Source organism: Salmo salar, chromosome ssa05 (genome assembly GCF_905237065.1).
Source record: "Salmo salar chromosome ssa05, Ssal_v3.1, whole genome shotgun sequence".
Taxonomy (NCBI): Eukaryota; Metazoa; Chordata; class Actinopteri; order Salmoniformes; family Salmonidae; genus Salmo; species Salmo salar.
Window position 1 is genome coordinate 31,664,884 of NC_059446.1, and position 26,272 is coordinate 31,691,155.

Here is a 26,272-nt window from a genome sequence, read left to right on the forward strand (position 1 = left end):
GGATGTTCTGAGGACAAAAGGCAGAGTAAACCTCAATATTAGGAAGGTGTTCTTAATGTTTTGTACACTCACTGTATGCGGCTCTGTTCACGTTAGGAGAACTGAGCTAGGAGTGAACTTTGGTAAAACTCTACATGATTCATGAGAAATGTCTCTGTTCACGTCAAGGGAACTAAGCAGTGAAAGTGTATGTCATATTTTAAATGTATCTGTATGTAAATGTAAATGTTCTGTCCTGTTCTTGTCTATTATTGTTCTGTATTGTGTCGTGTTTTGTGTCAACCCCAGGAAGATTAGTTGCTGCTTTAGTAGCAGCTAATGTAATACAAAAATACTTTTACTGGGACCAGAGTCATATATTTATGGCTCGTAGTGAGACTATTGCTACATGTAGGTCAGAGGTAAGGTGTTGTGTTGATACATCATCATTATATATTGGGTGGCAAATTCCTAAGATAATCACCCATCACTGAGACCATGGAATTATGACAGACAGGAGAACGCTTTAGTATATACACTACATGACCAAAAGAATTTGGACACCTGCTCGTCGAACATCTCATTCCAAAATCATGGGCATTATGGAGTTGGTCCCCCCTTCGCTGCTATAACAGCTTCCACTCTTCTGGGAAGGCTTTCCACTAGATGTTGGAACATTGCTGCAGGGACTTGCTTCCATTCAGGCACAAGAGCATTAGTGAGGTCGGGCACTGATGTGGGCGATTAGGCCTGTCTCGCAGTCGGTGTTCCAATTCATCCCAAAGGTGTTTGATGAGGTTGAGGTCAGGGCTCTGTGCAGGCCAGTCAAGTTCTTCCACACCAATCTTGACAAACCATTCCTGTGTGGACCTCGCTTTGTGCATGGGGCATTGTCATGCTGAAACAGGAAAGGGCCTTCCCCAAAATGTCGCCACAAAGTTGGAAGCACAGAATTGTCTAGAATGTCATTATATGCTGTAGCATTAAGATTTACCTTCACTGGAACTAAGGGACCTAGCCCGAACCATGAAAAACAGCTCCAGACCATTGTTCCTCCTCCACCAAACATTAAGGTTGTCACTATACATTGGGGCAAGTAGTGTCCTCCTGGCACCCGCCAAACCCAGATTTGTTCGTCGGACTGCCAGATGCCAGAGAACGAGTTTCCACTGCAATCCAACTGCATTTCCACTCCTCCAGAGTCCAATGGCGTTGAACTTTACACCACTCGAGCCAACGCTTGGCATTGCCCATGGTGATCTTAGGCTTGTGTGCGGCTGCTTGGCCATGGAAACCCATGTCATGAAGCTCCCGACAAACAGTTATTGTGCTGATGTTGCTTCCAGAGGCAGTTTGGAACTCGGGAGTGAGTCTTGCATCCGAGGAGGTTCTGTTCTGTGAGCTTGTGTGGCCTACCACTTTGCGGCTGAGACGTTGTTGCTCCTAGACGTTTCCACATCACAATAGCAGCAGTTACAGTTGACCGGGGCAGCTCTAGCAGGGCAGTAATTTTACGAACTGACTTGTTGGAAAAGTGGCACTGAGCTCTTCAGTAAGGCCATTCTACTGCCAATGTTTGTCTGTGAAGATTGTGTGTGCTCGATTTTATACACCTGTCAGGAAAGGGTGTGGCTGAAATAGCCGAATCCACAAATTTGAAGGTGTGTCCACATACTTTTGTATATATAGAGGATATGGGTATTTACTAGTTAATGAATGAGAGGGTGATGTCACAAGACACAACTTAGTCACCATGTTTGGACACGCTATACGGTTTGACTCTGACATGATGTACGCATTATGCTGTGGTTAGAAAAACAATGCTTGTGTCATAACATTCCATGACAATTACTACCAGCTGTAAGAGTTCTTGTTGATGAGTGCATGATTCAATGATTTATTCTCATAACAGTTTTATGACAGTTATAGTAGGCCTGTCACAAGTCACTCCAGGGATGTATTGCATTATTCTACTGTTATGACAGCCCAATGGTATTGACAGGTCTCTTGAGTCACCTAAGGATTTTTCCGCCCGTGTTTTTAATAGAATAAAAGGAAACCTAAAACAAACACCCAAATCCATTTCCAGAAAAGGAAATGTGGTTGTACAGTACGCAAAATAAATCTAGAGATAGACTGATATGTAGTAGGCCATACCACTACTAAATCTCTAAGGCCTCTGGGAGGTTGAAAAAACAGATTCCTGCTCGTCTCCCCCTGGCTTTAACTCCCTGATTTCCACAGGATCCAAACGTCTTGTTTCCATTAGAGAGCATCTATAACGGCCTCGGAGTCGCCGTGAAAGGAGCTCCTGCACAAGTCAGTTATTTAAGGAGGCCAGGCCATATCACATGAGCCTTATATGACAGTCTTGTAGTCTGGTCCTCCCCTCCAACTCCCCTCCTGCCTCCTCCCTACAGAAACATCTGGAAATTAAGAATCAAATTCGCCTGGACCTGGAGGAGGAAATGAAGCTGCTGGGTTATGGATTAGTGTTGGGTTGGGGACAGAGAGAGAAGCATCGGAGCGTGCCCGTTTGGCCGGCTCTCGGCGGTGTCACACTCCCTCATAGAGGAAGCACTAAAGAAGGCTCTAATAAATCGGCAAGCGGGGAAGCCAAGACTTCGTGGAAATGGCAGGAAGCAACTTCCTGTGAGCTCAGTAAGCTGGCCAATGAAGAGGATGTGGAAAAGGGTAGAGTAGCTTTTTTTTTATATATATACAGCGCGAAGGCAGGATGTCTTACGTAATTGGGCAGATTTATTAATTGTGACATCAAGCTGGGGCCACTATAGGCTACGGGAAGGGACCGAGTTGAGTCTTTTACTATTACTAACTCTGCTGGACAAGTACAACAATTGCTACAGTCACACAGATGGAACCACTATCATTCCTTTACTGGATTTCCAAAATAAAGAAACAATGTAGTGTTTTAGCCCAATGAAATGGCTTTGAAATTCAAATCATCTTGGTAGGCTATCTATTCCAAAAATTAAACCCAATTTGATTTACCCAAGCTGCCTTTTGTGAGGGAAATATTGTATTGACTGAGTAAGCAACAGACTTCATAAACTGTGGGGCCCCATGTCTCTATGGGAGTCTCTCACAAGTTGTTCTGCATATGATTCAAGTTCATAAGTCAGGCCTGTTCAAGAAGGAATGCTCATCAAAATAAACTCGCAGCCGACTCTCTTTCCCTCTCTGACAGTTGGAGAGTTTGAGGGAGGGGGGGCTAGTTGTTAGCAAGTTGTTAGTTCGTTTGTGTGTTCTGTCAAGCTATTGGAAAGCTGAACAAACACTGCTGTTAGTTCTGCCCATAAAACCATAGAGATGGAGCTGATGACTTGCAAAATGTGCGTCTGATGACTTCTATAAGACCTCTTTAAGAAGGCCAGCATCCCGGAGTCGCCTCTTCACTGTTGACGTTGAGACTGGTGTTTTGCGGGTACTATTTAATGAAGCTGCCATTTGAGGACATTTAACATTTACATTTAAGTCATTTAGCAGACGCTCTTATCCAGAGCGACTTACAAATTGGTGCATTCACCTTATAATATCCAGTGGAACAACCACTTTACAATAGTGCATCTAGATCTTTTAAGGGGGGGTTAGAAGGATTACTTTATCCTATCCCAGGTATTCCTTAAAGAGGTGGGGTTTCAGGTGTCTCCGGAAGGTGGTGATTGACTCCGCTGTCCTGGCGTTGTGAGGGAGCTTGTTCCACCATTGGGGTGCCAGACTTGTGAGGCATCTGTTTCTGAAACAAGACACTCTAATGTACTTGTCCTCTTGCTCAGTTGTGCACCGGGGCCTCCCACTCCTCTTTATATTCTGGTTAGAGCCAGTTTGTGCTGTTCTGTGAAGGGAGTAGTACACATCGTTGTACGAGATATTCAGTTTCTTGGCAATTTCTTGCATGGAATAGACTTCATTTCTCAGAACAAGAATAGACTGACAAGTTTCAGAAGAAAGGTCTTTGTTTCTGGCCATTTTTAGCCTGTAATCAAACCCACAAATGATGATGCTCCAGATACTCAGCTAGTCTAAAAAAGGCTCGTTTTATTGCTTCTTTAATCAGGACAACAGTTTTCAGCTGTGCTAACATAATTGCAAAAGGGTTTTCTAACAATCAATTAGCCTTTAAAATTATAAACTTGGATTAGCAAACACAACGTGCCATTGGAACACAGGAGTGATGATTGCTGATAATGGGCCTCTGTACGACTATGTAGACATTCCATAAAAATTAAAATCAGCCGTTTCCAGCTACAGTAGTCATTTACAACATTACAATGTCTACACTGAATTGCTGATGAATGATGTTATTTTAAGTGGACAAAAATGTGCTTTTCTTTCAAAAGCAAGAAAATGTCTAAGTGACCCCAAACTTTTGAACGGTAGTGTAAATCATTTAAAATTCCTTATATTAAGCAAACCAGACAGTTTGACAGATAGCCAGGGGCACACTCCAACAATCAGACATAATTTACAAACAAAGCATTTGTGTTCAGTGAATCCGCCAGATCAGAGGCAGTAGGGATGACCTCTTGATAAGTGTGTGAATTGGACCATTTTCCTGTCAAAATGTAACAAGTACTTTTGGGTGTCAGGGAAAATGTATGGAGTAAAAATTACATCATTTTCTTTAGGAATGTAGTGAAGTAAAAGTAAAAATGTTGGCAAATATATAAATAGTAAAGTACAGATACCCCAAAAAACGACTTAACTAGTACGTTAAAGAATTTTTACTTAAGTACTTTACACCACTGTTTATTTGTGTATAGCTAACAGCAGATGTGGTAGCAGAATGTTTCCTACCATGAAACAAACTATTACTATATCGTTAAAAGTATTTTTTTTCATAATATGCTACCATGTTAAAATAAATATGACTCATTAGATACTTTTAGCTGCAGAAGAGGAAAGGTTTATTTTACCATAGGGATAAAAAGGAGACTTCTGGATATTTTCTCCTGTTCAACCGCACTGTTTTTCACTGGATTACAAAGAAAGAAATCTTTATTTTGACTACCGCTACTATCTGCAGTATATCCTGTCAAACAAAACTCCATTGTACGCTTACAAGAGAAGCACAGAAAATACCTTTTGTTGAAGCCAAGACTACACCCAAAAACTACAAGCAGCATATCACGAGAAGATAGTCCTACCACATGAGACAAGAGGCCTGTGTGTGTATTAAGTTCAGTTGAAGAGTGGAGGAGAGAAAATCTTTAAACTTCTGTCTCAAATAAGATGTACGTTTGTAGCAGTAGACACAACAGGTATAGAAAATTATAAACCCTTCTTTTTCTGGTTTTCAAGATGGGAAAATTAATTCATGTTGCAAGGCTGAATGGGAAACTGACATCATGCCCCATGAAGATATCCCACACACACACACACACACCGTGGTGGGGGAAAGGGGGGGTGCTGGTAAGTGAAAGGGGGTGTTGAAGTGTGTGTGGGGGCTGGCCAGTAAAATGGGTGTTTAAATATCCTTTTTTTGTTGGTGAGGGGCTCATGTGTTGTGCTGCAACACCTCACTGCGTACAGTCAGGGTAGAGTTTAAAAGTAAAGGAAATACCCTTAGACTTTAATTGCTTTTTCAAGGCCTGCATGTGTATGTAACACTGCAGGGAAGAAACATCTGTGTACTGAGTCAATGATCTAATTACTTTTGGCCATCTTTCCGTTGTGTGAAAAGTAACAAGTAGGTTCTATATGAAATGATTTGTGGCATTGGTGGTTTGTCTGAAAAGTAAAAAGTTGAAGGAAAACATGTTTATTTCCAGTTGGATGGTGATAAAGAAACAGTATACCATGCACTGTTATGGCTTGCTAATCCAGACTGTATCAAATGTTGTATCTAACCCAAAAATAGAAAGAAAGAGTACATGAAAATCTCTGAGTAGTCTACAACATATTAGTTAATATAATATAATATATAACATAGTCCTTCTTGGCGGACATTTAAAGCATGATTGGATGGAATATTTGAGGTTCAAAGCAATTTCCCTTGTAAATAACAAGTTCACCATGTGGGAACCACAGATGTTTGCAAATGGAGCAGGGAGTCAGGACAGTTCATTTATTATCCATATATCTACAGAGTATTTTTAAATGAGTACATCTGAGGTATGCCCCCTTTTCAAGTTAGTCAACCTAATCTTAGGAAATGTGTTTACTAGAGGAGATATGGTGAGTAAAATGGCGGAATGTCTTCCAAAACATTGGTCTAATTTCAGAGAACAGAAAGTGATGTTAATGATGTTAATACAGTTTCCTTTTCAGGGATGAAGCTAAATGATTCCTCGAGTTTTATACTATTGACATTGAGACATGTTAGCAAGTTCCCAGCTATACTAAGTGCTTTTGTAAGTATACAGTGCAGATAGATACCAATGATTATAGTCATTAGTGGTTCATTGAGTATGTAAAATGTCTTGTATTCCTATCCTTTTTATTTAGGAAACAGTCTTTTCCTTTATAAAACAACTTCGATATGCCTTTCAGTTCTCTGTGATAGGAATCTTAAAGAAATCAGTAGAAAACGTAGATGTGTTTAGCCAAGATGAAAAGAAACGCAATGTTCCTGCCAATCACTTGACCATAGTCGTGTCCACTCGACCAAAGCAAAACCGTTTTGGTCACATGATACAACTATTAATATTCTCCACACACACCATGAATTAAATATATTTTAGCAGATGAACATCCTTTAGTCCAACGTTTCCCAAACTCGGTCCCGGGGACCCCAATTGGTACACATTTTGGTTTTTGCCCTAAAACTACAGCGGATTCAAATGATCAAAGCTTGATGTTTAGTTGATTATTTGAATCAGCTGTGTAGTGCTAGGGAAAAAAAGTAAACGTGCACCCCTTTGGATCCCGAGGACCAAGTCTGAGAAACCCTGTAGTGAAATACCAGAACAGACAACATCTGCAAAATATGTAAATGGCCTACTGTTATAAGAGGGAAAAAGAATCATCAAGCCAAATACTGTTTCATTTTATTTAATAAGCTCGTCATAAATTATCGCACATAAAATATTATTTTCAATAGTTACAAAGTGGACAGCAACTTCTGGTAGCGGCTCGAAAAACAAGAGGGGGGGGGGAAGTTCAGGGGTTTCAGTTTAATCTTGACAACACAGGGTTTGAACAGCAGGGGGAGGGGGCAGGGTCTTCAAACACTTGACTAGCATCCTGTTAAGCAGAGGGTAGCCAATCACCCGACTAGCAGCAGCAAACACAATGGTGAAAGATGCGGCTCCAAACCACACAGTGAAAACAAAGAGGGGATGCTGTACTTGTGTGTTTGAAAATAAGAGAAAATGGGACAAGGATGGGGAGGATGTATGATAAACTATGAGACCACAACGTGCGGGGGCGTGTCGGAGAATAGTCAACTTAATGAGATGAAGTAGCAGCCTCTCCTTGCTTTCCCTTGGGGAGAGATGCTACGTGGAGCTACGAAAGCGGCTGAGAGACGATAGGGGGAAGGGTTCAAGCCATCGAGATAGTTGAAGCAGCAGCCTGTTCAGAGCGCACAACTTGCTCCGTGAGTCCAAAACGCCAATTCCTTCACTTCAACTCCGGAAGTCATCTTCACTTTGGTCCTTCCACCAGCCTCCCCCTCTCATAGGCCGTGGTTGACCTGAGAGCTAGGGGTTTGGTGGGGTTGGGGTGGTGGCATTGTCCATTGGTGGTCCTACTACCTCACTACAGTCAGTCCGAGGGAGATTTCGGTTTGTCATGTGCCACGTTTGTCATGTGCCATCTGCTCAATGTATTCTACTTGGACATCTGTTGCTGGATGTGGAGCAGGAACTCGTAGTAGGAGAGGGCCGACTCCGACCGGTCCTCTACCAAGTGCTGGAAAAAGCTGGTCTTCGCTGTAGCATCGTCCCTATAGGGAGAAGTAATGAAATGGATGAGCATGTGAAATAGGAATGAGAGCATAGTCTGAATAAATGTACAGTCTATTGAAATTCCTTTGATGCTCTAAAAGCTTCTTTGAATTTGTAAGACTTCCTTTCGCGAACAAAACAATTCTCAAAACGGCCTCTTTGCGTTCATAAGACTTCCTTTTGGTGTGAAGAACTGTCCTATGGTCCTTAGACATTGGTAGGAAACAGATCCTCACAGCAGCCTGTCATAGTGCAACAACGCACCGGCATGACGTTAGAATGAACTAAAACAACGCTCACTATAGGGGGCCTCCATCTTAGCCGTCCATCAACGACCCTCACAGTGGCTGCACGTTCACATACAGGACCTTTTTTACCACATGAGAAAACTGATGGTTTGCTACATGACATGGACCAAGGCGCTTCATTTGCAACGCACACACCGATTAATCAGACCAGGGGCACTTGACTTACTTCACGACGTGAAGAGTTGAGCTGAAGGTTCTCGAGTCCTGTAGCCAGGCGAGGAGTGCACGCAGTCGTTCAGACAGAGGGGTTTCCAGCTCAGGAATTTGGGTCTGGTATTCATAAAAGAGAAGCGGGAAAAAAAAGAGCCACATCATTGTTTTTACTACTGCTGCACCCTCAAGAAAGACAGACTCCAGAGACCTAGTGGTTGGTTTCAATGCCAGATCTTCACGTCTCGTGTGTGTGTGTGTGTGTGTGTGTGTGTGTGTGGTTTAGTGAAATAGGTACGTGTGGTTTGGAATGTGAAGTTTGTACGTGGTTGGTTGTTGCAACACCCCCGTTGTGTGATAGGACACATTATTTGAGGTAGCCACGGCCATTCGTCAAAAAGTAGAACCAAACATAAACAAATGCTTGAATAGTTAATGACTCCTTAGCTGAACTAACTGAGTACAGTACTCACTCGTTGTGAAGCACCAGCTGGAGATAAAACACTGAGTTATACACAGCGGTAGATGTGTCACATTGTGTCTAATAAAAGGTCTGTGCCTCACTAACCATGTTAGGGGGTATAGAAGCATGGTTTGGGCATCCCAACACGTCCCGAATGAACATATCATTACAGCATTTCCCAATCCACAAGTAAAAGACCTGGAGAAGAGAACAAAGGCAGCCAATGTAGTGCACATTAGAACAGTAACAAGGATCTTTCTTCACAAATACAAGATTCTTTCCTCCAGTCCCTTCTCTTACGTAATCACTGATCTATGCATGATTGGATATGTGAAAGTGGAGTTACTACCAGTACTGCCTTCACCTATCCAACCTCATCAGATCGGTTATTATCATGGAAGAACGGATGGAGGAGTGCATTGCTAAAGTCATCAAACAGAGACGAGGTACATTTTACAGGGACTTTGGTCATATGAGTGAGAGCACAGCAGGACTTACGCTGCCACAGTCCATGAGGAACGCTCCTTCTCTGGTCAGCTTCTCAGCCGTGAGGTGCAGCAGATGAGGCTGGGGAACTATGCAGTCGTTCAGATGGAGCGCCCCCTGTGGACAGAAAGGGTAATGCAGTATCCGTAATTAGTATACTGGTGACCATCCCTGCTAAACAAAACCAATGTTCCCAGCTGTGAACCAGTCTAAGGCTGCAAATACATTTACATTTACATTACATTTTAGTCATTTAGCAGACGCTCTTATCCAGAGCGACTTACAGTAGTGAATGCATACATTTCATACAATTTCATACATTTTTTTTTGCTGCCCCCCCGTGGGAATCGAACCCACAACCCTGGCGTTGCAAACACCATGCTCTACCAACTGAGCTACAGGGAAGGCATAACAAATCAGTATCAGTCCACCATTATAGAATCACTGTATCTAAGAACTGTTTTCACTCATTTGCTATATGCAGGATGGGAAATGAACACCTGCCACCCGCGGGTCGATTTTGGCACTGGCAGGTAAGAATGACTATTTCACCAGCCACGTTGGCCAGAACATTTGAGAAAAGTATTTTTTCAATGCAAAGCCCAAAATGTAGAAGTTGGTCGAATTGACCTGAAAAGGCTAATGAAGTGCGACTTTGTCCTTGTGCTTCTTGGCTAGTTACATAGATTTGTTCAGACGCTAGTTTGCTGTTCAATATTAGTTTGAGTTTGCTGCAACTGTCTGCTGCTAGCGGAGAGCAGAGATTCTCCTCTCTGACATACACGGAGTGTCTCCTTACCATGTTAACGGCCCGCCCCTTAGAGGTAACTGAAAAAAAAAAAGTACACCTAATGACTAAAATATTTGCGGGTACATAGTGCTTGTTTGAGCATGAAACGCTCCAACAAAAACTTTTATTCATGAACTTAGGTGTTTTAATGATAAGAAACGACTATCAAAAAGGGGACCATCGCCCTCTCCCAGAAGTTTGGTTGCTTGTAAAACTTGTACATTTAGATAAGCAAAAGTGTGATTGCTCCGCACTCCAAAAGACGTCGCATAAGGCTTACTTCAAATGTTTTCTTCATTATTTTCACTGCAGCAGGTATAGTTTACGCAGATGTTTTGGCTTGGCAGCCTTCTTCAGTGTGTAGGTCTTGTGCTCAGTGTGCTCCTAAATTTCAACTTATGTGCTCCTTGTAAAAAAATGTCAGCGTAGAGGCCTGAACTCTAATAATAAATTAGCCGTATCACAGCATTTTTGTGGCAGGTTAGGCACTTTGTTGATTCTTGATGTTCAGTTGTAAAACTGTTCATACAATTGTAAAACTGTTCATACAATTGTATCTAAATTATTACACCACATTACAACATCCCTACCACATTACTTCTAATTAGTAATACATTTCTTGTTTTAGAAACATTACAAAGCACGCACATCCATTATTGTGAGTTTTCGTGTAATAATGGCGTAAAATAAACTACCGGTCAAAAGTTTTAGAACACCTACTCATTCAAGGGTTTTTCTTTAGTTTTACAATATTGTAGAATAATAGTAAAGACATCAAAACTATGAAATAACACATATGGAATCATGTAGTAACCAAAAAAGTGTTAAACAAATCAGAATATAGTTTATATTTGAGATTCAAATAGCAACCCTTTGCCTTGACAGCTTTTCACCCTCTTGGCATTCTCTCAACCAGCTTCACCTGGAATGCTTTTCCAACAGTCTTGAAGGAGTTCCTACACATGCTGAGCACTTGTTGGCTGCTTTTCCTTCACTCTGCGGTCCGACTCATCCCAAACCATCTCAATTTGGTTGAGGTCAGGGGATTGTGGAGGCCAGGTCATCTGACGCAGCACTCCATCACTCTCCTTCTTGGTAAAATATCCCCTACACAGTGTGGACGTGTGTTAGGTCATTGCCCTGTTGAAAAACAAATGATAGTCCCACTAAGCCAAAACCAGATGGGATGGCGTATCGCTGCAGAATCCTGTGGTAGCCATGCTGGTTATGTATCCCTTGAATTCTAAATAAATCAGACAATGTCACCAGCAAAGTAACACCACCTCCTCCATGCTTTACGGTGGGAACCACACATGCGGAGATCATCCGTTCACCCACACCGCGTCTCACAAAGACACGGCGGTGGGAACCAAAAATCTCAGAATTGGACTCATCAGACCAAAATGTCTATTGTCCATTGCTCGTGATTCTTGGCCCAAGCAAGTTTCTTCTTCTTATTATTGGTGTCCTTTAGTAGTGGTTTCTTTGCAGCAATTCGACCATGAAGGCCTGATTCACGCAGTCTTGAGATGTGTCTGTTACTTTAACTCATTAGCATTTATTTGGGATGCAATTTCTGAGGCTAGTAACTAATGATCGTATCCTCTGCAGCAGAGGCAACTCTGGGTTTTCCTTTCCTGTGGTGGTCCTCATGACAGCCAGTTGCATCATAGCGCCTGATGGTTTTTGCGACTGGACATGAAGAAACTTTCAAAGTTCTTGAAATGTTCCGTATCGACGGACCTTCATGTCTTAAAGTAATGATAAGACTGTTGTTTCTCTTTGCTGATTTGAGCTGTTCTTGCTATAATATGGACTTGGGTATTTTACCAAATAGCCCTACACAACTGATTGGCTGAAACGCATTAAGTTAAGAAATTCCACAAATTAACAAGGCACACGTGTTAATTGAAATGCATTCCAGGTGACAACCTCATGAAGCTGGTTGAGAGAATGCCAAGAGTGTGCAGCTGTCATCAAGGCACAGGGTGGCTACTTTGAAGAATCTCAAACATAAAATATATTTTGATATGTTTAACACTTTTTTGGTTACTACATGATTCCATGTTATTTCATAGTTTTGATGTCTTCACTATTATTCTACAATGTAGAAAATAGTCAAAATAAAGAAAAACCCTTGAATGAGTAAGTGTTCTAAAACTTTTAACCGGTAGTGTATTTTGGCTGGTAAAAAAAATCTGAGTGGCTGGTAGGTTTTTACCCAATCTACCTGCCAAAGTTGCTGGTGGACAAAAAAAGTTAATTTCCCACCTGTGTAGATCATAACACCAGAGGTCAGTGGAGAGCTGATTTTGGATCAGTTGTTAAAAGCAGAGTGTCGGTGTGATCTCTCACCTGGTCTGACATGGTGTCCAGGCGGTAGAGGTCAGGGTGGACCGTGCGCATGATCTGCTGCAGCGGCTGGCTCTTGAACTCACACATGGCGAAGACACGCTCGTCTAGCTTGGTGCTGGTCCCTGTGCGCAGTGCTTTCTGTTCGGTGGAGAGGAAGAGGAAAGAGGAGGAGAAGAGGGAACAGACTCATGAGAAGGGGTGGCATTGACAGCTTCCTTCTAACTTAACTAGTGACTGAGATAAACAGTACATACAAAAGCTCCTCTGGCCAAAAGGGCTAGGTATGTGTAAAGGCCGGCTCAACCCAGAATCGTCCCAAAGCGCAATTTCAACTGTCCAAAAGTGAAGATGAAGCATCCCAAATTAAATTAGGGCCACTTGTAAAAAAATTAAAATGCATTTAAAAAAAATGATACAAAATAAATTAATATTCCAACATAGTGCTACTCTAGGACCTAGGTCATTCACAGTGATTTGAAAGACTAATATGTGGACTACTGAAATAGATCAACTCAGCCAAATTCGCATTCAAATACTTGCCTCTAAAAAAAAAAGCTAACATTTGAATAATATTCAAATCTATTTTGCATACATTTACATAATAACATCAACTGGAGTTTCCCCCCCAAAAAATTGTGACAGCCTTATCCTAAAATTGATTAAATAGTTTTTTCCCCCTCATCAATTTAAACACAATAATGAGAAAGCAAAAAAACAGGTTTAGAAATTTTTGCAAATGTATTACAAATAAAAAATGGAAATTACATTATAATAAGTATTTAGACCCTTTACTCAATACTTTGTTGAAGCCCCTTTGGCAGCGAATACAGCCTCAAGTCTTCTTGGGTACGACGCAACAAGCTTGGCATACCTGTATTTGGGGCGTTTTACCTACTCTTCTCTGCAGATCCTCTCAAGATGTCAGGTTGGATGGGGAGCATCGCTGCACAGCTATTTTCAGGTCTCTATAGAGGTTGTTCGATCAGGTTCAAGTCCGAGCTCTGGCTGGGCCACTCAAGGACATTCAGAGACTTGTCCCAAACCACTCCTGCATTGTCTTGGCTGTGTGCTTAGGATCATTGTCTTGTTGGAAGGTGAACCTTCACCCCAGTGAGGTCCTGAGCGCTCTGGAGCAGGTATTCATCAAAGATCTCTCTGTACAGTACTTTGCTCCGTTCATCTTTCCCTCGATCCTGACTAGTCTCCCAGTCTCTTCCGCTGAAAAACATCACAGCATGCTGCTGCCAGCACCATGCTTCACCGTAGGGATGGTGGCAGGTTTCCTCCAGAAGTGATGCTTGGCATTCAGGCCTAAGAGTTCAATCTTGGATTCATCAGACCAGAGAATCTTGTTTCTCATGATCTGAGAGTCTAACTCCAAGAGGGCTGTCATGCATCTTCTACTGAGGAGTCGCTTCCATCTGCCCACTTTATCATAAAAGGCCGGATTGGGGGAGTGCTGCAAAGATGGTTGTCTTTCTGGAAGGTTCTCCCATCTCCAGAGGAATTCTGGAGCTCTGTCAGAGTGACCATCGGGTTCTTGGTCACCTCCCTAACCAAGACCCTTCTCCCCCGATCGCTCAGTTTGGCCAGCTCTAGGAAGAGTCTTGGTTGTTCCAAACTTCTTCCATTTAAGAATGATGGAGGCCTCGGTGTTCTTGAGGACCTTCAATGCTGCAGAAATGTTTTGGTACCCTTCCCCAGACCTGTGCCTCGACACCATCCTGTCTCGGAGCTCTACGGACAATTCCTTCCACCTCATGGCTTAGTTTTTGCACTGACATGCACTGTCAACTGTGGGACCTTTATAGACAGGTGTGTGCCTTTCCAAATCATGTCCAATCAATTGAATTTACCACAGGCTGACTTCAATCAAGTTGAAGAAACATCAAGGATAATCAAAGGAAACAGGATGCACCTGAGCTCAATTTTGAGTCTCATAGCGAAGGGTCTGAATACTTATGTACATAAGGTATGTTTTTTATTTTTAATGAATTGTACTGTAAATATAGGCTAAAACACCGGTCATGTTTGACAAATACAATGTAAGATAATTAACATTAATGGCTCAAGACTTGACTGTCGAAACGGTTCGTTCAGATCAAATGGTCAAAAGACAAAGGCCAGTGCCTGTTGCACACGGCACATCACCCACCTTGCAATCTGAGCGGAGGCAGTCCGCAATTTTTTAAATATTTAACCATACACTTAATAGTTTAAAATGTAATAACTTATTTTTTTCCCTAACTTATTTATTGAATAAATTATTTTAGGGTGTGACCAAATAATGGGCTGGTGCCACCAACTGAAAAAGTCAGTGGCACCAGGGGAGCCCTGTAATGTAAATAAACAATAGTTTACCAACATGTTAAGCTAAACGTTTTGATCTGTTGCATCAGCCTCATTGGTTAAATTATTTTGGGGGGTTTGTATGAATTTTGGATCTATCGTCCAGACAATTTTTTATTGTCCCCGGGACGACCTTAGATGCATGTGTGTGTGTGTGTTGGGGCATATGTACACAAACCTGAGACGTGTTTATGTGTACAGTCCTGTCTGCAGACTGTTTGTGTGTGTAGTGCACAGACTGACCTGTTTGAGTAGTGCCAGCACGTAGAGGGGGAAGAGACACAGGGCTGCAGGGGCGATGAGACCAGACTGCTGGATATTAGATACGGTGTTCTTGTATGCACTCAGAGAGTCCACCACCGCATTCACCAGGGCATCCCGGGCATCCGACAGGCTTGACGATATCGACCGGTCAATGGCTGTTCATAGAAATTGAAAAATCAGGTCCCATGAACAAATACTGTGTGTGTGTGTGAGAGAGAGAGATATACACACACACTCACCCATGTTGGCTAGGAGGCAGGTGATGGCCTGAACGTCAGCCCCGGCATATACATCACTAAGCTGGCTCACCACTGGCAGACACAGAGTATGGACCCTGATCCGCCTCTTCCCTAGGAGGACGTAGAGAGGGTCACAGAAAGAATTAGAGAAGGGCGTACACTCAGTCTTTGTTAGATGATACTAAAATAACTGTCTAGAAACAAATGATGAATTTTGTTAAAAGTAAAAAAGTGGAATGACTTCCCCACGAGCATTTAAAATATTTGACTAAAATTATTTCCACAACGAATTAAAATGTGAGAAGGTTGAAGAGATTAAACTGTGTGCGCACGAATGTGTGTACCTTTGCTGGAGGTGTACAGCAGCGCAGACTGGAAGCAGGCCAGCGAGGTGTCGGCCAGGCTCTCCTCTATAGACATCTGCACGGCGAAGCCCGAGTCTGGGTTGATGTTGGCCAGGGACAGCAGGTCCGTCGAGCGCACAAAGAAGTTCCCGTGGAACGTGTGGATGGACAAGCCTGTCAACCAAGGAGAGAGGAGACCGACATACTTAGTAATGATAACCACTAAATAGATATGGAAATGGTCAATAAATGTATACTGTTCATTTTGGCGAGTGACAACATTAACTTTCAGAAAGAAAATAAAACCGCTAAAAGACCATACACAAAAAAGAAAATCTAGAAGTAGTTTACTGTTGCAAAATCGTAACAACTACATACTTGTCAACATCTTTGAGACCTACCTTTGGTGCATCGTATCCTCATAACGGCCTCAAAGCCGATCTTCCTGGTGAGGTAGCGCTCCAGATCCTTCTGGAACTTGTCCAGCTGGGCCGGGTTGTGAACGTGGTGCAACGAGGGGTAGTAGAAGATACTGCCCGCTGAGAACTTAGACATACAGGCTGGACCGAGGAGAGGGACAGAGGATGCTGTGGTCAGCCTGATGTTTAATGTTTACTCTAAGGACTGCTATATTCTATTTTATCATGAGATTTTGTAAGGTTTTTTTTCAGCTAAAGAATGAGCGGTCACGTCTTACCGAGTGAGGCCAGGTCAGAGTACTGGGAGCTGAGGAGGAACAGGTCCACTCCTATCTGTTGGCCAGAACAGTCCAGGGCCAGCTTCTTGTAGAAATCTGTGGCTGGGCCCAGGTGTTGCACCCCCTGTCATAACATAACATGCACAATAGACTTCTTAGACAACTGGAACCTTACATCACAGAACCATACTCAGGCATTTGGCTGTAACAGCAGAGGGCGCACCCCCCTATTCACATCGACGGGACAGCAGTGGAAAAGGTAGAAAGCTTCAAGTTCCTCGACGTACACATCACGGACAAACTGAAATGATCCACCTACGCAGACAGCGTGGTGAAGAAGGCGCAACATCGCCTCCTCAACCTCAGGAGGCTGAAGAAATTTGGCTTGTCACCTAAAACCCTCAAACTTTACAGATGCACAATTCAGAGCATCCTGTCGGGCTGCATCACCGCCTGGTACGGCAACTGCACCTCCCTCAACCGCAAGTCTCTCCAGAGGCATCACCGGGGGCAACCTACCTGCCTTCCAGGACACCTACAGCACCTGATATCACAGGAAGGCCAAAAAGATCATCTAGGACAACCACCTGAGCCACTGCCTGTTCACCCGCTATCATCCAGAAGGCGAGGTCAGTACAGGTGCATCAAAGCTGGGACCGAGAGACTGAAAAACAGCTTCTATCTCAAGACCATCAGACTGTTAAACAGCCACCACTAACACAGAGAGGCTGCTGCCTACATACAGACTCGATTCATTGGCCACTTTAATAAATGGATCACTAGTCACTTTAATAATGTTTACAAATCTTACATTACTCATCTCAAATGTATATACTGTATTTTATACCATCTATTGCATCTTGCCTATGCTGCTCGGTCATCCATATATTTATATGTACATATTCCTATTCCATCCCTTTAGATTTGTGTGTATTAGGTAGTTGTTGTGGAATTGTTAGACTACTTGTTAGATATTACTGCACGGTCGGAACTAGAAGCACAAGCATTTCGCTACACTCGCATTAACATCTGCTAACCATGTGTATGTGACCAATAAAATTTGATTTAATTTGATTTTGTTTGTACACTACAAGTCAAAAGTTTGCACACACCTACTGCTTCAAGGGTTTCTTTATTTTTACTATTTTCTACATTGTAGAATAATAGTGACAATAATGAATAACACATATGAAAAACAAATGATAGTGCCACTAAGCACAAACCAGATGGGATGGCGTATCGCTGCAGAATGCTGTGGTAGCCATGCTGGTTAAATATTTCTTGAATTCTAAATAAATCACAGACAGTGTCACCAGCAAAGCACCCCCACACCTCCTCTTCCATGCTTCACGGTGGGAACCACACATGCGGAGATCATCTGTTCACCTACTCGGCGTCTCACAAAGACACGGCGGTTGGAACCAAAAATCTCCAATTTGGACTCATCAGACCAAGGACAGATTACCACCAGTCTATTGTCCATTGCGCATGTTTCTTGGCCCAAGCAAGTCTCTCCCTCTTATTGATGTCCTTTAGAATTGGTTTCTTTGCAGCAATTCGGCCATGAAGGCCTGATTGATGCAGTCTCCTCTTTACAGTTGACGTTGAGATGTGTCTTACTTGAACTCAGTGAAGCATTTATTTGGGCTGCAATCTGAGGCTGATAACTCTAATGAACTTATCCTCTGAGGCAGAGGTCTTCCTTTCCTGTGGCAGTCCTCATGACAACCAGTTTCATCATAGCGCTAAATTCTTGGGATTGACTGACCTTCGTGTCTTAAAGTATTGATGGACTGTCGTTTCTCTTTGCTTATTTGAGCGTCCTTCACATAATTTGGACTTGGTCTTTTACCGAATAGGGCTAAGAGAAACGACAGTCCATCATTACTTTAAGACATGAAGGTCAGTCAATCCGGAAAATGTCAAGAAAGTTTTCAAGTGCAGTCGCAAAAACCATCAAGCGCTATGATGAAACTGGCTCATGAGGACCACCACAGGAAAGGAAAAACCACCGTCAGTGATTTATTAAGAATTTGAGGCACACTTAACCAGCATGGCTACCACAGCATTCTGCAGCGATACACCATCCAATCTGGTTTGCGCTTAGTGGAACTATAATTTGTTTTTCAACAGGACAATCACCCAACACACCAACAGGCTGTGTAAGGGCTATTTGACCAAGAAGGAGAGTGATGGAGTGCTGCATCAGATGACCCGGTCTCCACAATCACCTGACCTCAACCCAATTGAGATGGTCTGAGATGAGTTGGACCACAGAGTGAAGGAAAAGCAGCCAACAAGTGCTCAGAATATATGTGGGAACTCCTTCAAGGCTGTTACAAAAGCATTCCAGGTGAAGCTGGTTGAGGAATGCCAAGCGTGAGCAAACCTGTCATCAAGGCAAAGGGTGGCTACTTTGAAGAATCTCAAATATATTTTGATTTGTTGAATACTTTTTTGGTTAATATGTGATTCCATACATGTTATTTCATAGTTTTGATGTCTTCACTATTATTCTACAATGTAGAAAATAGTCAAAATAAAGAAAAACCCTTGAATGAGTAGTGTCCAAACTTTTGACTGGTACTATGTTTGTGTGTGTCATACCTGTGTGTGTGCGTGTGTGACTCAGCACTCATACCTTGGTGCTGGACCTCTGGTTGGGGTCCTCCCGGGACTGCAACAGGCCGGCGCCCAGCGTGGGTAGCTGGGTTTGGAACACGGAGACGCGCCCCCCCGTGGGGGACATGAGTTTGTAGGCAGCCTGCAGCGCCGGTCCCAGGGCACTGTGGGTCTCCCTGGTCTGGCTAAACATGCTGTGTAGGGAGGTCAACAGTACCCTCACCAGCTGGGGGGGGGGAAGAAGAGAGAAAGAGAGCAGTCAAAAAAGAGTCACACAAAAAAAGCCACACAATCAAAAAAACACTACCACACATGGTCAAAAAACACACAAAGACTCTCACCCTCACATGCCAGTCAAGAAAACAAGCCTGTGATGACACTGGTAAACACAAATAGTTGCAGACATTCTCAGTCAAATAAAAACATTTACCGCTCTGCTTTCCTTCAGGTTCACCAGCAGACTGTCGTGGGTTGGAATGAAGATATCTACAAAAACAGAACCAAGACGGAATCATTTAATGTATCACAGCTCCAATTCAATTTCCTTGGATATTTAATTTGGAGAAATACAAAAAAAAAAAAAAAAAAATTACATTATTATTTCAACCATTAGTAAATAAGTGACAGGTCAGTTTGAGGGAGGGGGGATGCAGTCAGTCTGCAGTCGTCAACACTACACTGTTGCCTTGCCAAGAGTTGTTTAGCAAGATAACAACATGTTGGCTAGAGCACAAACCGATTGACATTTCTAGGGAGTGGACCTGAAGACGGATGAGGGGAGCTGACTGAAAGAACACACACCGTCGATGTCGGAGACCACCAGCATCTGGGGCTGTGAGAGGCTCTCGTTGAGGTTGTAGAAGTGGATGGTGCTGTTGAAGGTGAGGAAGCCAACTCGGGTGCGCGTGTCCCCGGGCATCCTGAAACACAGACAGAACCCCCAGAGAGTCACCCTAGCCTCCAGCGTATAACAGAACTGGACAATGGAAATGGCAGAATCTCTCTCGGCTTTGACAATGCCTGTGTGTGTGTGTGTGTACTGGAATTCTGGTGAACTCATTTCCACGTCAAAAAGTGGGATTATGGATTTGGCATTATGGAGTTGACGTAACAGATCTTCCAGACATCGAAACCAGCAGGGAACAGTTGTCAGAGCTAGTTTTGTTAGGTTACGACAAAGAACAATTGAATTTCCTGGGAAAAACTGTAATGACAGTCCTGCTCAAGTATTCCATGTCTCTTTTCCTGGCGAGAAAAACTATATATACACACAGTTGAAGTCGGATGTTTACATACACCTTAGCCAAATACATTTAAACTCAGTTTCACAATTCCTGACATTTAATCCTAGTAAAAATGTCCTGTCTTAGGTCAGTTAGGATCACCACTTTATTTTAAGAATGTGAAATATCAGAATAATAGTAGAGAGAATTATTTCTTTCAGCTTTTATTTCTTTCATCACATTCCCAGTGGGTTAGAAGTTTACATACACTCAATTAGTATTTGGTAGGACTGCCTTTAAATTGGGTCAAACGTGTTGGGTAGCCTTCCACAAGCTTCCCACAATAAGTTGGGCGAATTTTGACCCATTCCTCCTGACAGAGCTGGTGTAACTGAGTCAGGTGTGTAGGCCTCCTTCCTCACACACGCTTTTTCAGTTCTGCCCACAAATTTTCTATAGGACTGAGGTCAGGGCTTTGTGATGGCCACTCCAATACCTTGACTTTGTTGTCCTTAAGCCATTTTGCCACAACTTTGGAAGAATGCTTGGGGTCATTGTCCATTTTGAAGACCCATTTGCGACCAAGCTTTAACTTCCTGACTGATGTCTTGAGATGTTGCTTCAATATATCCACATAATTTTCCGACCTCATGATGACATCTATTTTGTGAAGTGCACCAGTCCCTCCTGCAGCAAAGCACCCCCACAACATGATGGTGCCACCCCTGTGCTTTACGGTTGGGATGGTGTTCTTCGGCTTGCAAGCCTTCCCTTTTTCCTCCAAACATAACGATGGTCATTATGGCCTAACAGTTCTATTTTTGTTTCATCAGACTAAAGGACATTTCTCCAAAAAGTACAATCTTTGTCCCCACGTGCAGTTGCAAACCGTAGTCTGGCTTTTTTATGCCGGTTTTGGAGCAGTGGCTTCTTCCTTGCCGAGCGGCCTTTCAGGTTATGTTGATATAGGAGTCGTTTTACTGTGGATATAGATACTTTGTACCGGTTTCCTCCAGCATCTTTACAAGGTCCTTTGCTGTTGTTCTGGGATTGATTTGCACTTTACACACCAAAGTACGTTCATCTCTAGGAGACAGAACGCGTCTCCTTCCTGAGCGGTATGACGGCTGCGTGGTCCCATGGTGTTTATACTTGTGTACTATTGTTTGTACAGATGAACGTGGTACCTTCAGGCTTTTGGAAATTGCTCCCAAAGATGAACCAGACTTGTGAAGGTCTACAATGTTTTTCTTCCTGAGGTCTTGGCTGATTTCTTTTGATTTTCCCATGATGTCAAGCAAAGAGGCACTGAGTTTGAAGGTAGGCCTTGAAAAACATCCACAGGTACACCTCCAACTGACTCAAATGATGTGAATTAGCCGATCAGAAGCTTCTAAAGCGATGACATCCTTTTCTGGAATTTTCCAAGCTGTTTAAAGGCACAGTCAACTTAGAATTAATACAACTTACTTACACTAAGTGAAATAATCTGTCTGTAAACAATTGTTGGAAAAATTACTTGTCATGCAAAGTAGATGTCCTAACCGACTTGCCAAAACTATAGTTTCTTAACAAGAAATTTATGGTGGTTAAAAAACGAGTTTTAATGACGCCAACCTAAGTGTATGTAAACTTCCAACTGTATGTATATGTCTTTCTTTACTTCATAGTTGAAGCGTATCAACTTCAAACAGGCTACTCCTTGTGGAACTGTAACAGATTATCCCTCTGGGTTGCCCAAATCCTATTGGTCCCCATATTTATTTTATTTTTAATTCACCTTTATTTAACCAGGTAGGCCAGTTGAGAACAAGTTCTCATTTACAACTGCGACCTGGCCAAGATAAAGCAAAGCAGTGCGACAAAAACAACAACAAGAGTAAAACAAACAAACGTACAGTCAATAACACAATAGAAAATATTGAAAATAAAAATGTAAAAATCGATGTATATTGTGTGCAAATGTTGAAGAGTAGGGAGGTAGGTAATAAATAGGCTAAATAATTACAGTTTAGCATTAACACTGGAGTGACAGATGATGATGTGCAAGTAGAGATACTGGGGTGCAAAAGAGCAACAGGGTAAGAAATAATATGGGGATGAGGTAGTTGGGTGTGCTATTTGCAGATTGGCTGTGTACAGGTAAGCTGTTCTGACAGCTGATGCTTAAAATTAGAGAGGGAGATATAAAAGTCTCCAGCTTCAGTGATTTTTGAAATTCATTCCAGTCATTGGCAGCAGAGAACTGGAAGGACAGGCGGCCAAAGAAAGTGTTGGCTTTGGGGGTGACCAGTGAAATATACCTGCTGGAGCGCATGCTACGGGTGGGAGTTGTTATGGTGACCAGTGAACTGAGATAAGGCGGGGCTTTACTTAGCAAAGACTTACAGATGACCTGGAGCCAGTGGGTTTGGCGACGAATATGTTGCAAGGGCCAGCCAACGAGAGCATACAGGTCGCAGTATATTGGGCTTTGGTGACAAAACGGATGGCACTGTGATAGACTACATCCAATTTGCTGAGAAGAGTGGAGGCTATTTTGTAAATGACATCGCCGAAGTCAAGGATCGGTAGGATAGTAAGTTTTACGAGGGTGTTTTTGGCAGCATGAGTGAAGGAGGCTTTGTTGCGAAATAGGAAGCCTATTCTAGATTTAATTTTGGATTGGAGATGCTTAATGTGAGTCTGGAAGGAGAGTTTACAGTCTAACCAGACACCTAGGCATTTGTAGTTGTCCATCAGAACCGTCCAGAGTAGTGATGCTAGTCGGGAGGGAGGGTGCGGGCAGCAATCGGTTGAAGAGCATGCACTTAGTTTTACTAGCATTTAAGAGCAGTTGGAGGCCACGGAAGGAGTGTTGTATGGTGTTGAAGCTTGTCTGGAGGTTTGTTAGCACAGTGTCCAAAGGTCCAGATGTATACAGAATGGTGTCATCTGCGTAGAGGTGGATCAGAAAACTACCAGCAGCAAGAGCGACATCATTGATATATACAGAGAAAAGAGTCAGCCCGAGAATTGAGCCCTGTGGCACCCCCATAGAGACTGCCAGAGGTCCAGACAACAGGCCCTCCGATTTGACTGCCTGAACTCTATCAGAGAAGTAGTTGGTGAACCAGGCGAGGCAGTCATTTGAGAAGGAAAGGCTATTGACTCTGCCGATAAGAATGCGGTGATTGACAGTCAAAAGCCTTGGCCAGGTCGATGAAGACAGCTGCACAGTACTGTCTTTTATCTATGGTGGTTATGATATCGTTTAGGACCTTGAGCGTGGCTGAGGTGCACCCAGATTGCATAGTGGAGAAGGTACGGTGGGATTCGAAATGGTTGGTGATCTGTTTGTTAACTTCGCTTTCGAAGATTTTAGAAAAGGCAGGGCAGGATGGATATAGGTCTATAACGGTTTGAGTCTAGAGTGTCTCCCCTTTGAAGAGGGGGATGACCGCGGCAGCTTTCCAATCTTTGGGGATCTCAGACGATACGAAAGAGTTTGAACAGGCTAGTAACAGGGGTTGTAACAATTTTGGCAGATACTTTCAGAAAGAGAGGGTCCAGATTGTCTAGCCCAGATGATTTGTAGGGATCCAGATTTTGCAGCTCTTTCAGAACATCAGCTGTCTGGATTTGGATGAAGGAGAAGCGTGGGGGCTTAGGCAAGTTGCTGAAGGGGGTGCTGAGATGTTGGCCGGGGTAGGGGTAGCCAGGTGGAAAGCATGGCCAGCCATAGAAAAATGCTTATTGAAATGATCGATTATCGTAGATTATTGGTGGTGACATTGTTTCCTATCCTCAGTTCAGTGGGCAGCTGGGAGGAGGTGCTCTTATTCTCCATGGACTTTACAGTGTCCCAAAACCTTTTTGAAAAAAAAAAAAAAATGTAATGTAAATGCTACAGGAAGCAAATTTCTGTTTGAAAAAGCTAGCCTTGGCTTTCCTAACTGACTGTGTACATTTTTTGAATGCGGCATGCTTATTTAAGATGGTGAGGAAAGCACTTTTGAAGAGCAACCAGGCATCCTGGGATGATGTCAATATCCTTCCAGGATACCCGGGCCAGGTCGATTAGAAAGGCCTGCTCGCTGAAGTGTTTAAGGGAGCGTTTGACAGTGATGAGGGGTGGTCGTTTCACTGCGGACCCATTACGCACGCAGGCAATGAGGCAGTGATCGCTGAGATCCTGGTTGAAGACAGCAGAGGTGTATTAAGAGGGCAAGTTGGTCAGGATGATATCTAAGAGCATGCCCGTGGTTACAGATTTAGGGTTGTACCTGGTAGGTTCCTTGATCATTTGTGTGAGATTGAGGGCATCTAGCTTAGATTGTAGGATGGCCGGGGTGTTAAGCATGTCCCAGTTTAGGTCACCTAACAGTACGAACTCTGAAGATAGATGGGGGGGCGATCAATTCACATATGGTGTCCAGGGCACAGCTGGGGGCTGAAGTATTTTATATGTATGCATGCTGATGGACTTAACTGCTAAAACAGAATGCACCAGAGAGATTAATTTCAATATTCCTCCAGTTCTTACGCACTTGCAAGCAGGCCAATGCAAGCACGCCTTTGTCAGAGGGCGTGGCCATATTTTACATTTTCCTTTTTTTTTCTCCCCCTCTCTCTTTGAAATGGAGCCTAAACTACAAAAAGATAGACTTATTTTGAGAACTAAAAGGTTGCCAAATACTATGTATGGACTCTATGGCAAAGCGACTCACTTGTCCAGGTTTTCCAGTAGGGTGTGACAGAAGACGTTCAGGTAGCCTCCCTCCACCGCGTTGTGAGACACATCCAGCACAAACAGGTACACTGCAGGCTGAGGGGGACGCAGCTGGGGAGAACACATGCTTTACTTAAAACATTCAACCAGTTAACATCTGCAGTCTGACGTGTGTCTGATGGAGACCTGCATGCAGGTGGACTGAGGGCAAACTGCTTCTGGATGGATCAATACTAACCATGTAATCTGAAGAGGCTATGAACTCCACAGTGGAGTTCTGTACCTCTGGCCTCTTGTGGGGCTCTCCATATGAGCGGGTCACTGGGTTATACATGAACTCATCAGGAACTGAGGAGGACAATATTTACATTCAGGTGATTTAGCAGATGTTATTGAACATCAGCATTTGGACATTGCTGCCCTTGTACACATATTGAATAGAGGGATCCGTACCATCGTTGACCCTGTAACAGAGATTGCATTTCCATCTCCTCTGGTCCAGGAAGGAGACGAAGGGGTTAATGTAGGTGCGACAGGAGCGACATCTCACTATGGTGTTGGACGTGATCACTGGGAGTTGCTATGGATAGAGAGAGATTCTGTGATGAAGATGACTTTTTGTTCATCTGTGGTTTGTTAAAGTTATTTCTGAAAATTTGGTCTAAACTCTATATTTGATCTAACCTGCATCTGCATCTGTAAGAGTGGAATCCTTTCTGTAAACAACTCCTTATGTCAACCCCCGACTGGCTTTTTGTACTTTTACCACTTTGCACTTCGGCTGAACCTAAAACAACGTATTTTTGCACCTCCTCGTCCTCCATCTCAACCTGCATTGCCTCCTGCTGTTCTGTTTCTGTACTCAGTTTAACTTCCTATGACAGGGTTTTATTTAGGAGGCATTGTATAGATCAACACTGAAAATCAGTCAATATAAAAAGCCACTGACAAGTTTTGTTCTAGGATATTCACTCAATTCCACAACATTTGTTCTGTGCTATGTTCCAATGTAGCAAATTGCCCTTCCAAGTTCATAGCTCCATGAAATGTCAGTTCCTTACACCTATCCAATCCTCTCAGATCTACACCAGGAGTTAGGGGCCAGGGGATGTTTGTGGGCAGGTCCCTGGTTGTGTTCAGGTTGGGTGTCTTACTGTGAGGTCTCTGAAGGGGTGCAGGAGCAGGCCTAGGGGAAGCCGGGCTTTATTCAGCAGGGCCTGGGTCTGGGGGATGTTGGTCAGGGTACACCTGAACGTGCTGTGGAGGCGAGAGAGAAGAGCGTTTAGCACTGCCTTGCCAGGCATGAGCTAATATGTTTCATTGAGTTAGCGGAGACTATGGATGAACAATGCAGTGTGGAGATGGAGAAGTACGTTTGAAAT

At 43.2% G+C, this 26,272-nt stretch overlaps 1 protein-coding gene across 3 annotated transcripts in view; it reads right to left on the reverse strand.

Annotated features, from left to right (window-relative positions):
• Positions 1–6,977: 6,977 nt before the first annotated feature.
• The window catches only part of LOC106604626 (protein transport protein Sec24B), a 34,252-nt gene continuing 14,957 nt past the window's right edge, over positions 6,978–26,272 (reverse strand). For all 3 annotated transcript variants that reach the window (XM_014199448.2, XM_014199449.2, XM_045718047.1), the window contains 17 exons: positions 26,045–26,147; positions 25,344–25,470; positions 25,129–25,238; positions 24,889–25,001; positions 19,758–19,876; positions 19,387–19,442; positions 18,976–19,182; positions 16,335–16,458; positions 16,039–16,197; positions 15,638–15,811; positions 15,294–15,404; positions 15,034–15,209; positions 12,442–12,579; positions 9,309–9,413; positions 8,916–9,008; positions 8,364–8,467; positions 6,978–7,888 (listed from right to left, as the gene is read on the reverse strand). In XM_014199448.2, coding sequence (XP_014054923.1) covers positions 7,774–7,888; positions 8,364–8,467; positions 8,916–9,008; positions 9,309–9,413; positions 12,442–12,579; positions 15,034–15,209; positions 15,294–15,404; positions 15,638–15,811; positions 16,039–16,197; positions 16,335–16,458; positions 18,976–19,182; positions 19,387–19,442; positions 19,758–19,876; positions 24,889–25,001; positions 25,129–25,238; positions 25,344–25,470; positions 26,045–26,147 — 2,134 coding nt within the window. In that variant the 3' untranslated portion in view covers positions 6,978–7,773. The remainder of the gene's footprint in view (positions 7,889–8,363; positions 8,468–8,915; positions 9,009–9,308; positions 9,414–12,441; positions 12,580–15,033; positions 15,210–15,293; positions 15,405–15,637; positions 15,812–16,038; positions 16,198–16,334; positions 16,459–18,975; positions 19,183–19,386; positions 19,443–19,757; positions 19,877–24,888; positions 25,002–25,128; positions 25,239–25,343; positions 25,471–26,044; positions 26,148–26,272) is intronic.